Raw genomic sequence first — 16,069 nt, forward strand, 5'->3', positions numbered from 1 at the left:
CTGGCCTTAGACGATTTTATGAGTGCCCGTAGGTTTTTGCTAATACTGATCAGAGATGCCTTCCCTTTTTGGGATTTTGCTCTATCATGTAGTAGCTTCCTCCTTCTATTGTATAGTTTGTTTATGGCTGGGGTCCACCAGACAGGACGTCTGCCTTTGGAAGATTGGGTCTTGGTTTTATTTGGGATTGCATGATCCATGCATTCCTGAAGGTGTTCATAGAATGCGTTTATAAAGGATTCTGCTGTCTGGGCCATATTTTCCACAGGCCCGGGGGCTTTGAAGGATTCCACCTCGGTTTTGAGGAGTGTGAAATTTGCTTTAGAGAAGTTTTTCACTGTGGTTTTCAGGGCAGGGGGTGGAGTCGGGATGTGAATATCCAGTGAGATTAGTTTATGGTCTGATCTTACCAATGAGGGATACACTTCTGGTCTGGAGCATAGAGTCCCCATGTTGGTGATGACCAGGTCCAGTATGTTTTCCCCTCTTGTGGGAGTGGTAACAAGTTGTTCCATAGCATTTGAGTTTATAAATTCTAGGAACCTTTGGGCTAGGGTGTTGGAGCTAGAGTAATGCTCCCAGTCTATGTTTGGGTAGTTGAAGTCACCCAATATAATGGTGTTTGGAGAGACCTTCATATTTTCCAGTGTTCTCAGGAAGGCCGAGTGGGGTTCCTGGGTTTGGGAGGGTGGTCTGTAGCAGGCTATAAACTGGAAGGCAGTTTTACCCACTGTTAGTTGCACATGGATAGTCTCTAATGCTTCGTGCTGTGCCACCAACCTGGAGGTGTGGGTATCTTTGACGAATATTGATACTCCCTCCTTTTGTGGTTCGGTCCAAGTTTTGGGGCCGAAAAGCATGGTATGAGGTATAACCTGGTAGTGCTGGAGTGCTCTCAGGAGCCTTGAACCAGGTTTCTGTTACTGCACAGATATCGATGTTCTCCATGCTAAGGAGAGTTTTGAGTGCGTGCATCTTGAGGTTTAGACTTCTGGCGTTGAGTAGCATTACTCTTAGTTTCTTATCCCTTGTGATACCTATGGAGGTGGGTTTGTCTTTTGAGCCTTGCCTAAAAAAGGCACTATGGGGGTAGCAAGAGCCTTTGCCAATATACGAAAGCCCAGGGGTGACAGGTGCAAGCCATCCCTAGCGAAGCATCGTGGCTTGTCGAGTATGTCATCCCAGGCTGACAGGCATTGGATCCCTTTTGAATGACACCAATACTTAAGCCAATTGTTGAAATTGATCATCTTGTCTTCATATTGTGGCATCATTCTTGGTGAGGGTAAGATGCTACTCAAGGTCAGGGTCATACCGGCTTGGGCTACATGCTCAGAGAGCTCCTCTATGTCTCTTTTCATGTAGTCCAGGGAGGTATGTCTCAAGTCATTCACACCAGCATGGACAATGACTGAGTCATATTTGTACTTGCCTTGGAGTGACCTGTGTGCTTGTGTTATGTGGCGGATCCTAGCGCCCGACAGGCAGCTCACCGTGACCTTCTCCTTGTTCAGCCTGGTGAGCGGGACGTCGGTGTGCCTGACGATAGAGTCACCTATTACAAGTGTATCAGGTGTGTTGTTTAGCCTTAAGGGCTATGACTGTTCGGCACACTGGCATTGTGAGCTATGTGTTGCACGTGTTTTGTTTTGGGGTAGCGGTTGCTTGGGTGTCTGCTTTGGAGGTCTCTGCTGCTTAGGCAGATTTTTATTTAGAGCCTCCGAGTATGTTTTTGTGTGTTTATGTGTTTGGTTTGCTGTCGTGGTAGGTCTATGTGAGACTGGAATTGTAGTGAGTGTGGTTTCCTTCTCCTCCTGACTGGTTTCGCCAGTACTGAGTTGAGAGAGCTTAGCCTCCAGTATGGCTATATGGTTGCATCTCTCACATGTGTTGGAATTTGTTGGGAGGAGGACAGGGTTGTCTGTGTACATGAGGCAGTTGTAACATTGCCTCAAGATTCCCAGATTCACCAGCTGGACTGGAGAGGAGATTGGCAACTGACCTTTGGACATGCTAGAATAGTATTGGGAATTCCTTTATAATTGAAAAAAAGGGCTAATGGGGAACAAGGTACTCAAGGGGAGTTTGTGAGGGTGTAGTGCTTTTAGTTTTTTAGTGCTGACTTATATAATTGCTTTAGTGAGCAAGTGCCAGGTAACTTAAATGCAATGTGTTACAGGTAACTTAAATGCAAAAACAACAAACAGTAACTTTCTTTCAAGTGAAACAAGGAAATAAGTACAGTAAGCAATGCAGATATCACTAGGGATCCACAGAAGCGCTGAAAAGCCGTGTTTTAGGTGGAATTAGCGTTTCAGGGAAATAACAAGCATACAAACAAAGCTAGATTCAGCAGGCCTGGATCTAGTCTATGCTACAGCAAACAAGGTGTACCAATTTCAGTAAGAAACAGTTCAAATATGCAGGCACTATAAGCCTTTAACTAGAAATTCCCAGCTCAGAAGGGCAGAGTCCAGCCTCTCCTCCCACAAGAGTGCAGACCACGAACCTTCTTAATGTAAAATAACTGGCCTGAAGCCCAAGTGCTTAAACCAGAACTAATGCACTTTTAGAATAACAGACACTGAGCCCTCAATCAGCAGTTCCCAACTTAGAAGGATGTAAGCTACCTGTCCTGCCACCACAGTGCAGGCCACAAACCTTCCTAATGTAAAACAACTGGTCTGAAGCCCAAGTGATTAATCCAAAAGACTTAGAATGATAGCTATACTTTAATCAAGTTACTACCAAGCAGTAATAAATACAATTGAATACTTTAAAGAATGCCTGGATTAGTGCTCAAGTTATACAAACAAAGCTAGATTCAGCAGGCCTGGATCTAGTCTATGCTACAGCAAACAAGGTGTACCAATTTCAGTAAGAAGCAGTTCAAATATGCAGGCACTATAAGCCTTTAACCAGAAATTCCCAGCTCAGAAGGGCAGAGTCCAGCCTCTCCTCCCACAAGAGTGCAGACCACGAACCCTTTTAATGTAAAATAACTGGCCTGAAGCCCAAGTGCTTAAACCAGAATTAATACACTTTTAGAATAACAGACACTGAGCCCTCAATCAGCAGTTCCCAACTTAGAAGGATGTAAGCTACCTGTTCTGCCACCACAGTGCAGACCACAAACCTTCTTAATGTAAAACAACTGGTCTGAAGCCCAAGTGCTTAAACTAAAAGGCTTAGAATGAGATACACCAAGCAGTAATAAATACAACTGAGTACTTTTAAGATGACGCAAAAGCAAAATAAAGTAGGAAGAAACACAAATACAGTAAAAGCAGATACATTTTTTTTTTCAGACAAGTAGCAAAAACAGTAGTAAAAACAATTCACATGCAGTGCAAGCTGGCACACTTGAGTATGTAGCAATATTAGTCCACACACAGTTTGAAAAAATGCAATTAAATTAAAAAGGACTAAAAGCAAGTGCAGAAAGGGTTTATTGGGTAGAATGCGATAAAGAGATGGGACTGGGTGTGAGTTATACTTGTGTTAATTGTTCACTCAGATTAGTATACACTCAGTGTAGGCGTTAATGAATCCCAGGGACAATTTAAGGAACAGTAAACAGATAAGTGAGAGTGAAGAAAAACAAGGAAAGGTGGTGGGGCATTAGCTAGTAAGAGTTTCAAAACAAAAACACTTATGCTACTAAATATTTGCTATAAACAAATTATAGACTTGGCAGTAAAATGTTGATGCAGAAAAAAATCTAGACATATAACGTACTGAAAAATATATACACAGTACTAGAGTACAACAAAAAATCCTACAAGATATAACAATAAGTAATGTACACCCAGCTATTAAATCAAGCAAGGGTATGAGTACGATGTCATGGTTAGTGTTGTTGGATGAAACTGATCAGCTACAATTACTTTTGAACCATGACTGAATTTTAAATAATTTATGATAACAACTGCAGTAACTCATGCCGCGGTGATATGGCAGTAGCATTGTTACCTCACAGCAAGAGGTTCTCCCGTTCGATTCTCGGCTTGGCTTGGGAGTGCCTTCTGTGTGGAGTCTGCATGTCCTCCCCGCGGTTGGGTAGCATTCGAAAGACATGCGTGCGTAAATGGGTATGCCTTCGTTGAAGGTTGGGCGTTGAGCTGGCACCTCAGCGTTTCATAAAAATCTACTGCCAATCATTAGCGGACCGGAGTTCCGCTGTGGCGACCCCTTACCGGGAAAAAGCAGAAAGGCAAACAACAACAACAACTACAGTAACTCCATTTGAAAAAATAATGCTGTTTTCTAAGAAGGGAATAAATGGTGGCCATTTTATTTTCCTCATTAAACATCACATGTAAAATCCAGTCATCTTTATTTTCAGACCTTAATCAACATACTCCACTGAAAAAAGGGAAAACACACAGAAGGGGCATCTTCTCATCAAGATCTAAAAGTGTAACACTTCAGCTGACACTCACACTGCATATCTATGTGACAAAGGGCAAAGAACAGGGTCATATCACTGCATTCATAAAATTACTCTGCAGCTATGTTACTGATTATAAAAACAGTAGTCATTAAATAAACCAACTAAAAAGAAAGCCACACATTTTACTTTAACTGAAGAGTGCTGAAAAATATTATTATTGTACTTGAACAATGCTTACTATGTTCATAATAAGCTGAACAGGATGTTTCTTTGAACAATCAATTGTATTTCTTAAGTTGTACAATACTGACTATGGTGAGTTATGTTACTGTACCCAAAATTGTAATTTTTTTTGGGAGTATAGAAACCAATTATATAAAATTGGTAGTGACTTGTTTATACCATTAAACAGGAGCCCGACAATTTTGCTTTTATGTTTTCTAAGGGAGAACTAGGTTTGCATGGGGATGCTTGGAGAAGACTAAATGAAAGATGTACGAGGTGTGTGCTTTTGTGACTTTGCACCCTGAGTGGCACTTACCCTAAAGTAAATGCAATCTCTAAGTTGGTTATCTAAGTTTTGGGGTGAGGAAGCCTGTTCCCAAGTTAGAAGTATGTGTGGTATTTGCCTGGCAGTGAGGCTTATCCCCACATTAGAAGTATGCACAGTATACATGTGTGTGTGTGTGTGTGTGTGTGTGTGTGTGTGTTTGTTTTAAGATTATATGCATTCGTTATGTGCATGAAAATGTGTGCCTGTGAGGGTGTCCAAATTTTTGGATAGGATGCCCTCTTGATTAGCAGACTACTCAAAGACTCAGTTTCACCTTACTTTTTTTCAATTGGGTCATTGACTAATCTGCTAATAATATTTGGGATGTAATCCTAACATACACACACGCACATGGGCAGGGAAGAAGAATTTCTGACAACTATAAAGTCACGTATCATAGTAAGCACTCCTTAGCACAAATAGTAGAGATACTATACATATTTCATTTATTTGAGTTGTTTTCATTTGGGGATGAGTTCTTCAATTTTTGTACAATCATACTATTAGTGTGGGAAAATAGCAATCTTAATAAAGAAAACTGACTTTTTTTAAGCACAAGTTATAATCGTTATGTAGACACATGCATGCTGAATAATACTTGTACTCATAGCACCATGCTGACATGTTCTGAAGTTATTTGAAATTACTATCAGAGATCACTTCCCACATTGTCAACAGAAATAAAATATCTCCTAGTGCTGTTGAGTGAACAGAAAACTTTAATGCCATGCACATACTTGTTTACCTAGTGGATTCTGAGGGAAAAGTTTAATAATTTACAAAGAACTATACTGGAAACTACCGAAGGCCTGAAAGTGCAAGCTGCACTACTACATTGCATAATGGCTATTTGTCAGTCTTGCACTTAACATCTTTATTGCTATTTTTATCATTGATCACGTTTCTCTTTTTATAGACGTCTAATGTCCCCAACTGTGGCCCTATATTCGTATCATATAACACCAGTACAGCCATCTTGTATCCTTTAACTATGCACCTGTATAAGCTTGCTATGTACCTAACCATAGAATCCTTTTACTTACCCACCATACAATGATTATAGGGGCAGTTTTGAAAACTGATATCAGATGTATATATAATGGCTTTTAGGTACACATCTGTTTCCTGGCCCTTAGAAAAATGCAACATTCTCCACCTGAGATATAATATACAACGCAGCTTGACAATTAGTATGTCCTCCCTTTTTGCACGACTACTATCAATAAGCAAAGTTGCCTTTGTCTGCTCAAAGTACCACAGAAAACAATACTCTCCCAGTCACGACTTGCATTAATACTTCTCTTTTATGTATATGAAACAGCCATACTTACAGTTTACTGAATGAAAGTCAGATGGTACTGCATGAATGAAATCTTTGAAGATATGTTTGTTAACTTTACAGATTAAAGACAAAGCTGGCAATGGCAGAGAATGTAATGAGCTACATTTTTAGGAGTTTTGATGATTGTTTTTACCTATTCTCAAAATATGTTTAACATTAATCCCTGAGCATTTAATGAAAATATTTTAATGCAGTCAGAAAACATGTAAGGTACAGCAGTAAAAACAATAATGTCCCTGACAAATTCTAAACTATAAATGAATAATAGCAAACAGATTCACATGGGATGTATCAGTGGTAAACAAAACATATACTGTAGAAAGACTGTAAAATATACAAGTCTGGTACTCTGAAGGTCTAGAAAATATAAAGTACAGCTGCAGAATAGTTTAAATATGTGAACAAGTTCCTGAAATCTTTTACCACTCAACATATTTTAATCTGGGCATAAATACTGCTGCAAATCCATGATTTAGAGCAGTATTCAGTCATTTATTGGGTGCAGCTATACTGGAATATTTCCTTTGGTTGGTTCTGCTGGCTACTCTTGCTGTTAAATTAGTTGCAGTGATCCTAACTACATACGCAAAAATGATGAACATAGAAATACTGTCTGGTGTGGCACACATCAAAAGGCCGAAAAGTTAATGCTAGTGATAAACCATTCTGGGAGAGCAGTGTTTCAAAGGAAACATAGCTCGCCTTCATTGAACTTCATGCTTAGACTTAAATTCAGTGATATCTGCAAACCTCTCAAGGCATCAAATAATTAAAATATAATTTGTGTAATTATAAGCTAAAGGCTATACTTCTGACATTCAGTTACCATAAACATTTAATGATTAGTGTATCCAAACTGCTCTTTCCTTTCAGCTTTATATATTTTTTTCATTAATCAACCACGAATGACTATGACTACATGTACTGCAGTTTCACAAATTATTTTCCTGTAATCCAGAAAAAAAAATCAAACCTGAAAAAATATACACTTATAAAGTAAGTATGAACTCCAATAACCACAATTCATTTAGCATAGAGCTGGCTAAGCAAGTAATCTTTTAGAATGTGAAAACAGTTCACAAACAAGCACACCATAAGGCTTCTGGTACTCTGTTATTGACTATCAATTACCTTTTTATAACAAAAATGTAATTAACAACATGTTGAACATTATTCACTGCTAAGGGTTTATAGTTTACTTGGCAGCCTTAGATCAGATAAGGCCTATATTTACCATTAATAAATTAAACAATGAACAAAACCTGTCAACTGTGCTTTCTATAAAAACATATGAAAGAATAGATTAGTTCTGCTACAGAGAAAATCATGCATAATTTACATTTTTTTTTCAATAATTGTTCTTTTTTATATATTTTCTGCAAAGGACAAACATGCTTTTGTTTCTTAATGAAGGGCACATTAAAGTGTGTGCAATATATGCATTTGCTTGCAGATGCAAACCATACTTTCTCTGGTATTCCTAACAGTAATTGCAGTATACAACCTCTGAAGTAACTTGAGGTATACATTCTCTCTTTACATATTATCACTTTGCATGTTAGACAGTACCATTATCGAAGCAACTGCTGCATGTTATCATATCACAAACCAGACTTCTGGAATATATGAATGATTCTATTACGTAAAAATAAACACCTGATGCAAAAATCACTGTAGCAAGGATATGTGCTGAATCAACCAAATTTATATATCATTATATTTTTTCAGAGTTCCCAGTTTCAGACTACATTCTTACAGCTGCTGATAACCTTACTATAAATTATGACATTTCCAGAAATAAGCTAAATTAATTTAATCACTTTGAAAAAATACATAATTATATGACCAGAAATAGGAGCAAATGTCTGAATGGTCCCTATTTGGAAGTTAGACAGACAAGCAACCTAGCCAAATTCAAGACAGAAAAGGCCTTGATAATACCAAGTGCAGATCTGTAGTTTATGCATCAATAATAGTGCTTTAACCAAATAAATAAATAAAACAATACATTAAAAAGAGTACTGGTTCTATTATTTATGCTATAATGAGAACACTGGAAATCCTGATGTTTCCATGTTTAAATAATACTCATGACCACATAAATGGGTGGACCCAATGATACAGGTATACTGTTAACTGAAATTTACTTTCACAGTCAAAGCACACTATACCTAAGATAAGTAACTCAAAATCTAGGTAGTATAGTCAAGATTCTTCAATCAAATGTCCAAAAGCAGCTCAGTATTCTGCATTACAGTACCACAGATGCAAAGTTGAGTCTGTAACCTAAAGTGATTGTCATCTACACCAGTCCACATTCACAGTAAATACGTGTAGTATAGTGCATTTTGGATATCATACATATTCTGCCCTGCTGCTGCAGCAGTATAAAGTGCCGAAATCATGGACCTATTACACCTTAATCCTTCCTATGTTACTGTGCAAGGATCCTGTTATTTAACATGTTGCATTTTTTTTTTAAACAGTGCATAGTATGTGTGAGTGATTACTCAACATGGTACACTTCGACAAGAAAATTTACCGACATACTTTTCCCACCATACACAATGGTTAACATAAATTCAGCAGCTTAAAATGTTTTAATTGAAAAATTCCTAAGATGTTATAAATACTTTGGGATAAAACATAAGTTACATCCATAACCAGAATTCAGAAATGCTGTTACAATGTAATCATTTGCATGTCTTTTACTGTTACCCATTTTGAGTTTTTCTTTCTTTCCTTTTTTAAACTTTCTTTTTGGCATTTAATTGCTGGCAAAACATAAAGACTTGTAACTTTAAAAAATCATAAATATATGTCCATGAATAGCTGAGTAAATGATTATGTTTACTGCAGTGCATTTATTTATCACGTTAATATAAGCATCGCATTTGGAATTCCACTGATTTCAAGATAGCTCTATAATTCAGTTTGAAGAAGAAACTGCTGTCATAAAGAACTCAACCATTGCAATATGTATTGCTACATCCTAAAGTCTCCCAGACAAAAATATCCGATGTCTGAAGTCAGCATCTGCTTATCAGACAGCAGATGTGAATACAATTTCACTTATGAAAATTTTGTTCATCCTGGAATTAAAACAGTAGGCTACCTTTTAGTTTATTGCTTCCTTTCTTCCCCAAAGGGTCCAGAAAATGCAAATCACACATCAGTTTCAACAGATTTTGACTTTATAAAGTTTTTTCTTGATATATGTATACTATTACCATTGCCTTTACCCTGACAACCTTTCTCCTTCACACAAATGGACTGCCTAATACCTTCTTCCATTTCCAAGTAACCTGATTTACCATCCAAAGAGGAGGAAGAGGAAGATCCTCTGAGCTTCTTCAGCAGATTGGTAGGAAGATACGGGCAACTGATAGCCTCTTGTGCAAGTTGGGACTGTTCTTCATTTTCAGTTTCTCTGTGATAAAAGTAATTGAAGTTTGAGACAATTACAGGTACTGGTAATGCAATTGTTAATACCCCAGCAATTGCACATAATGAACCCACAATTTTCCCACCAACTGTTATGGGCTTCATGTCACCATAGCCAACAGTGGTCATAGTGACTACAGCCCACCAGAAAGCATCTGGTATGCTCTGAAAGTGACTTGTAGGTTCATCTGCTTCAGCAAAATAAACAGCACTAGAAAACAAAATTACTCCGATAAACAGAAAGAAAATGAGCAGCCCCAGCTCTCTCATGCTTGCCCTGAGAGTATGTCCAAGGATCTGCAAACCTTTTGAGTGTCTGGACAACTTAAAAATGCGAAACACTCTGACAAGTCGAATTGTCCTTAGAATGGCAAAAGACATAGCTTGTTGGCCATTGCCCTGTTCCTGGGCAAGGTCTGTACCAAGAGTTATAAAATAAGGCATAATTGATACAATATCAATGATGTTCATTATATTTTTAAAGAAGACTGCTTTGCTAGGGCATGCAAAAAAGCGAACCATAAATTCAAATGAGAACCATACAATGCAAACACTCTCAACAATAAAAAATGGATCATTAAAAGCAGTATGCCCACTTTCAAAGGACAGTGTCTGGTTAATTATCCCTTTTCCTCCTATAATTTGGAAGTCCTTCTCATCCCTAAACTCTGGTAGAGTTTCTAAGCAAAATATAACAATTGAAATTAATATAACTAATACAGATACTATTGCAATCCCTCTGGCAGGACTTGAACTTTCTGGATATTCAAATAAAAGCCATACTTGACGTTTAAATTCATTTTCAGGTAATGGTTTTTCCTCTTCTTTAACAAATCCCTCATCTTCTCTAAATTTTAGCAGGGCTTCTTCTCCAAGTTCATAAAACTTTACTTCCTCAGAGAAAATGTCAAAGGGTACATTAACAGGTCTCTTAAGCCTCCCTCCAGACTGATAATAATACAGTATTGCATCAAAACTTGGACGGTTTCTGTCAAAGAAGTATTCATTTCGCAGGGGATCAAAATATCGTATCCTCTTTTCTGGATTGCCAAGTAAAGTTTCTGGAAACTGGCTTAAGGTTTTAAGCTGTGTCTCAAATTTTAAACCAGAAACATTAATAACAACTCTTTCATAACATTCATAGTCACTGTATACAGAATCATAACAGTCATGAGGTGATCTACCAGTAATGGAAACAACTTCATCTTCCATATTACAGATGTAAAATGATTTCTTTTCCTCTTCCCCCTCATCTGATCTCTCTTGAATTGAATAATCCACAAGCCCTGCAGCTGCTAGTTCAAGAGGACAAGTGCCACTTCCATTGCCTTGACGGTTCTTGTATTTTTCTAAGCGGCGCTGTTTCTTCCCTTTTGGTTGCTGAGACTCATGCTGATGGGAAGTACTGGTTCGCGTATTGTTACCACTGCCATTGCCACTACTCTGAGATGTACCACGACCTTGAGACTGTTGATGAGATCCACCACTGGTACCTCCAGAAGCAGCTTCAGCAGCAGCACGAGTATGCGCAATACGCTCTCGTTCTCTCTCCCGAGCCGCAGCACGGGCCTGAGCATAACTATATGGTAAGTGACTGGTGCACCCAGAACTTTCTGCACTGGCCATTGCAGCCTCCATCTTGAAAGATTTTATCTTTTTTTTTTTTTTGTAAACTTTATACTTTTTAGTCAATATTAACAGTTTTAGCTAGAATATTTTAATTGCAAATGTAAGTAAGCACTTGAGGTATAAATGTTTCCTTACTGTAAACTCCATTACTGCCCATTTCAAGAAACCAGAAGCATTATCAAAAAATTAACAGCCACAACAGTTAATAGAAAAGTTCTTTTGGAAGATAATATATATTTTGTTTTTGAATTTGTGATTATTTCTTTAATAACAATGTGGTGTCGTCTTTAGGCTGCCATTCTGTTCTTGAAGCCACAGAGTCTTTCAAAGGTTAAAAACAGTGTCATACAAAAATGACTGCCTCCTATGTTGATAAATATTACTTGTTATAGAAAATGAAAAAAAAAATTCTTGATATTTTTAATCTCCACTGAGTCCCACAAGTGACTTTATTAGCTTCTCTCAAGGTCTGTGTCAACCAGCAAAAGCCATCCATTACAAAACAGGAAGTAATCCCTCAGTACCATCCCTTGCTATAGTAGTCAGTTTTGCTTCATAAGAGACACCAGCATCATGGGACAGAAAAATCCAAATTTTTTTCCAAGAAATCTTCACAGCAAATATGAAAGCATCTTCATTTTTTTATCGGGAAGTTGCAGTACACCTAGAAAACAAAGGAGCTAAGGATAATCCAACATCAACAAAGATCTTGTCTTTTTTTTTTAGTACAGTAAACTGTAAGACTGGGTTCAAGCACAAGTATCTTATTAAGATAGTTATATAAAAAATTAATAACTTCTTTCTTTTTCCTTTAGAAAGCACAATAGGTCTTATATAACATGAAGATTCACAATTTACGTAAACAAAACATTTTGAAAGGCAGCAAAAGATCTTTGCTAGAATCTGTGCTACATTCCAATGGTACATTAGGCAATATGAGATCATTTTTCTAGGCAGCTTTACACACCTGCTTTGGCAAAAATGAACATAATACTTTTTTCAGACTATCACTGTTACAAATAAGCAAGTTCATATACTCACTGTTTTGGACAGGAAAACTTGGAAGTGCAGAATCATATGAAGTGAAGAGATCATGTTGCTGAAATCCATAAAGACATTAAATGTAGCACGTCAGATTTGCTTGCTCCGCTTGTGAAAGAACTGCTGTAGCAAGATTAACACAAGCTGAGTTAACCTTGCAGTTACTGCACCCTGCAGATTACTTGCTGTATCAAACTGTTCAACGTCTCCTCCAAAACAAATCAAAATAAACACAAAGAGAAACTGTTGCCCATAGCCTTCCTGTATATCTGATGCCCATGTGCTGTGTGTGTGTCATGGGTTGCCTATTAACAAAAGGATGACTGACGGCTTATAGCAATTTCCCTCAACAGAAGCTCAAACTGCAGCTGTCCACCTCGTAATTCAGCAGCACTCATCACTTTTCTTTCAGTCAGGATCCCAGTTCCTATTTTCCATGACAAGAAAGTATCCACTGATTTATCTCACAACACAACAGTCAATTAATTATTGTACTAAGGATCAGTGCAGTCGTGTAGATCAGAACCTCTATACCTCAAATTGGTCTTTTCTTTCCTTCTTTCCTTCCCAGTTGTGTTTGTGCACTGAAGGACAAATAAGACTGCTATGTAGTCACTCCCTTCTCAGACTCATACCATCCCTTAGTGGCTGAAGAGAAAACTGCAGTTACAGCACTAAGAATACCTGTTAATGCATTTCACATTTTTTCTCTAATTTTATCTACACACTTCACTTCTAAGTACCCAAATGTGGAAGATTTTCTTAAAATGTGGGAAAACAAGCAGCAGGCATGCATATGATACAATCAAATTCTAAAATAAATGGTTGAGGTAATGAATAGTGTGCTTATAATCTCAGTTCAACGAATAACTATTTTCATAGCTAGTTATTATATTCATTTTGAAGTACTGGTGTTAAGTGCATGTTGATTTTGTCTCACCTCAGGTCGAAGTCAATGGATCATAATACTCAGCATGCAGTAACAACTCAAACATCTACGCATTTAGAATTCTCATAAAGCAACTGGTAAATTTTGATGGCGAATAATCATTTAATGATAAAACTGCACCACACAATTATAACTACAAAATAAAAACATTCTGGAACCCCTAGAGGCGAAGCAGAAAAGGAAATGAGTGATGCAATACTGTGATCCATCAAAAATGTGTCTAAAATAAATCAGCATGCATTCTTTACATCACAGACTAGCTGTTTTGGTCACAAGAAGTTACTAACTACTGTCCAGATTAAGTTGCATGAGACTATACTGCAACTACCATAACTACAAACACTGCAAGGCACTTTAGAGATGCATGAATAATTCTGTGCCATAGACATTCTGCATGAAAATTTACATTAGAAAAGGCACTTGACTATAATCGACATGTCTGATATATTCATATGGCTTAGTAACAAGGAGGCCTTAAACCTAACTACTATGCAAATAGGTACAATATAAAGCACTATATAAATGGGTCAAGAAGCTCTTAAGCCTAGTTACTATGTAAACATACACAACAAACCATACAAATGGGTGATGATGTATTGCCTTTTCTTTACATCTGTTCTCTACTACTCCAGAGATGCAACATAAGAGTATCTTAGAGAATGATGGGTCTCACACACAATACATGTCCTGACTATTTGCTGGTTTTAAATTTCATAATCCAGGTAGAGACATTTTATTGCCAATAAGAATAACAACAACTTAACCTAACAGACATGGTAAATTATTTCATCTCATCTCAGATACAGTCCAAATGCTTTTAGTATTATGCTGGATAAGGAGGGTCTGTACCTGCAGGGGGCCTGCCCCTAAAATCAAATGCCTTTACTGTCATTGTCCATGTTTTCAAAGAATGTCCAGATTTATGCCTCACAGTTTTGGTCTGTCCCTGACAAAATTGTGGTTTTCTGGTAAATCACTGAGGACTGAAGTCACTAAACAATGTCAGGCATTTTAGTTTCAGACTTCATATCCTTCAGAAAATACGTGCTAATGCAAAGCCTGTTATTCTAACAACTTTATGAGTTTAAAAGTGCAATTTTTAAAGTCTGTTCCTATTTCGGGGGGTCTTTGTCCAGATTTCTTGCTATAAGATGCTAAGGGGTATGCTTAAAATAAGTATAAGCAATATCAAAAATCATTATATTTCTGAAATGCTCAACATATTGCTACTTTTGCTATAAAACGACGTTTGTGATGAGCCATTTGTAACCCTAAAATACAAACAAAATAAATATAACAAATTAACAACCCTCTTAGAAATGGAAAGTGTTAAAATTGAGAAGGGCCAGATGGGCATGCACTTAACATATTCATCGACCGCATAAAATAAAACGCAAACATAAATAAAATAAATGAAGGGCGGTGAGGGGGAAAGACCGATGTGCTGTCAGAAACAGTGTTCAAGGGACAATAGTTAAGAAGCTGAAACTTTAACATAGTATTACCTGACCTTCTATGTTGTACCCTGAATTAACTGAAAGGCCAATAAATGTATATTTTAGTCCACTGCATCACATGGGAAAGCTCGTACTCCTAATATAAAAAAATTTCAAGTGATTGCCATTAAGAAAGTCTAAATACCGTAAGTTTGTAATTGTTCTTTATTGCTTTATCTAATGTTAAAGAATCGAACTTTTCCTCACGATTTAAAGAGAAGTTCAAATACTCTTTTTCTTAACATCCAGAGACATACGCCATTGGTCAAGTTTTCACAAGACACATCTGTCCATATAAAGACTGCCACGTGAAATTAGAAACGGTCAGCTCTATTTATGGGTTAGTACAATTAAAAAATCGAAACTTAAGATGTTTTAAACCCCAAATGTATTACTAAACATGTCCGATAAGATAGCACAAAGATGTACAACACAGCAACTGGTAAACTTTTTTGGAAGTTACGCCATTTCCTCAAATTTTCAGCATGCCTTTTAAAGACACAGCTCCAAATCAATTCACGTGGTGTGGAAATTATCACCTTGTCCTCCGCCTTATAACAAGCCCGCTAAATTCGCGGCAAACGGCAATCTAGCAAATTGTTGTACACGTACCAGCCTTCCTTGGAGAGTAGGTTATATTAACGCATCCTGGTTACATTTTATTGTTCATCTTTTCCTGGTTGAAAAAAAAGGAATGTAACTGAAGAAAGTCTGTTTGAAAGGCCTCTCCTTGGATGTACCTTAACAAAATCTGAAATCGAAACGAATACGTCCACAGCTCTGGGGTGCCTGTCGCTTTGAACTGTACCCCCCAGTTTGGCCAGTCACCAGTGCTAAATATAGTACCTGATTCAATCCTTACAGCATCCCTGTGTGCCACAAACAGCACTGACTACATTTCAGTCTGGAAAGTGTTAATTGTTCGGTTTCTGCCACTGATCATTGTGCCTCTTTCCTTTCCCTTAAATGCATTAGTAGCTAACGACTGCAACGTATTTCAATGTTAGAGCCGTGGAGTTTTAGGAAGGAAAGGTTGAACTTGCAGTGACTTGCAGACTTAAGTCATATATTTTAAGGGTAAGGCTTGTAATAATATTACTGAAACGTTACGAGTTTATCAGCATAGATGAGTTAGCAATGCGTGTTTTAAGTCTTCAAGCTTGTATTATAACATATTTGCATCTCAGTCAGTGCTGGACGTATGTCTGTATATATATATTTG

General features: G+C 37.5%; 1 protein-coding gene across 1 annotated transcript; it reads right to left on the reverse strand.

Moving 5' to 3' along the window:
• Positions 1–7,973: 7,973 nt before the first annotated feature.
• Positions 7,974–13,480, reverse strand: KCNA4 (potassium voltage-gated channel subfamily A member 4). Its single transcript, XM_044059650.1, has 2 exons — positions 12,403–13,480; positions 7,974–12,025 (listed from the first exon to the last, which is right to left on the reverse strand). The coding sequence occupies exon 2, from the start codon at positions 11,368–11,370 to the stop codon at positions 9,454–9,456; it is 1,917 nt and encodes a 638-aa protein (XP_043915585.1). The 5' UTR covers positions 11,371–12,025; positions 12,403–13,480; the 3' UTR covers positions 7,974–9,453.
• Between the last annotated feature and the right edge of the window lie 2,589 nt (positions 13,481–16,069).

The sequence above is a fragment of the Protopterus annectens genome, chromosome 17.part0 (genome assembly GCF_019279795.1).
Source record: "Protopterus annectens isolate FY-2018-M chromosome 17.part0, PAN1.0, whole genome shotgun sequence".
In the NCBI taxonomy this organism is placed as follows: Eukaryota; Metazoa; Chordata; order Ceratodontiformes; family Protopteridae; genus Protopterus; species Protopterus annectens.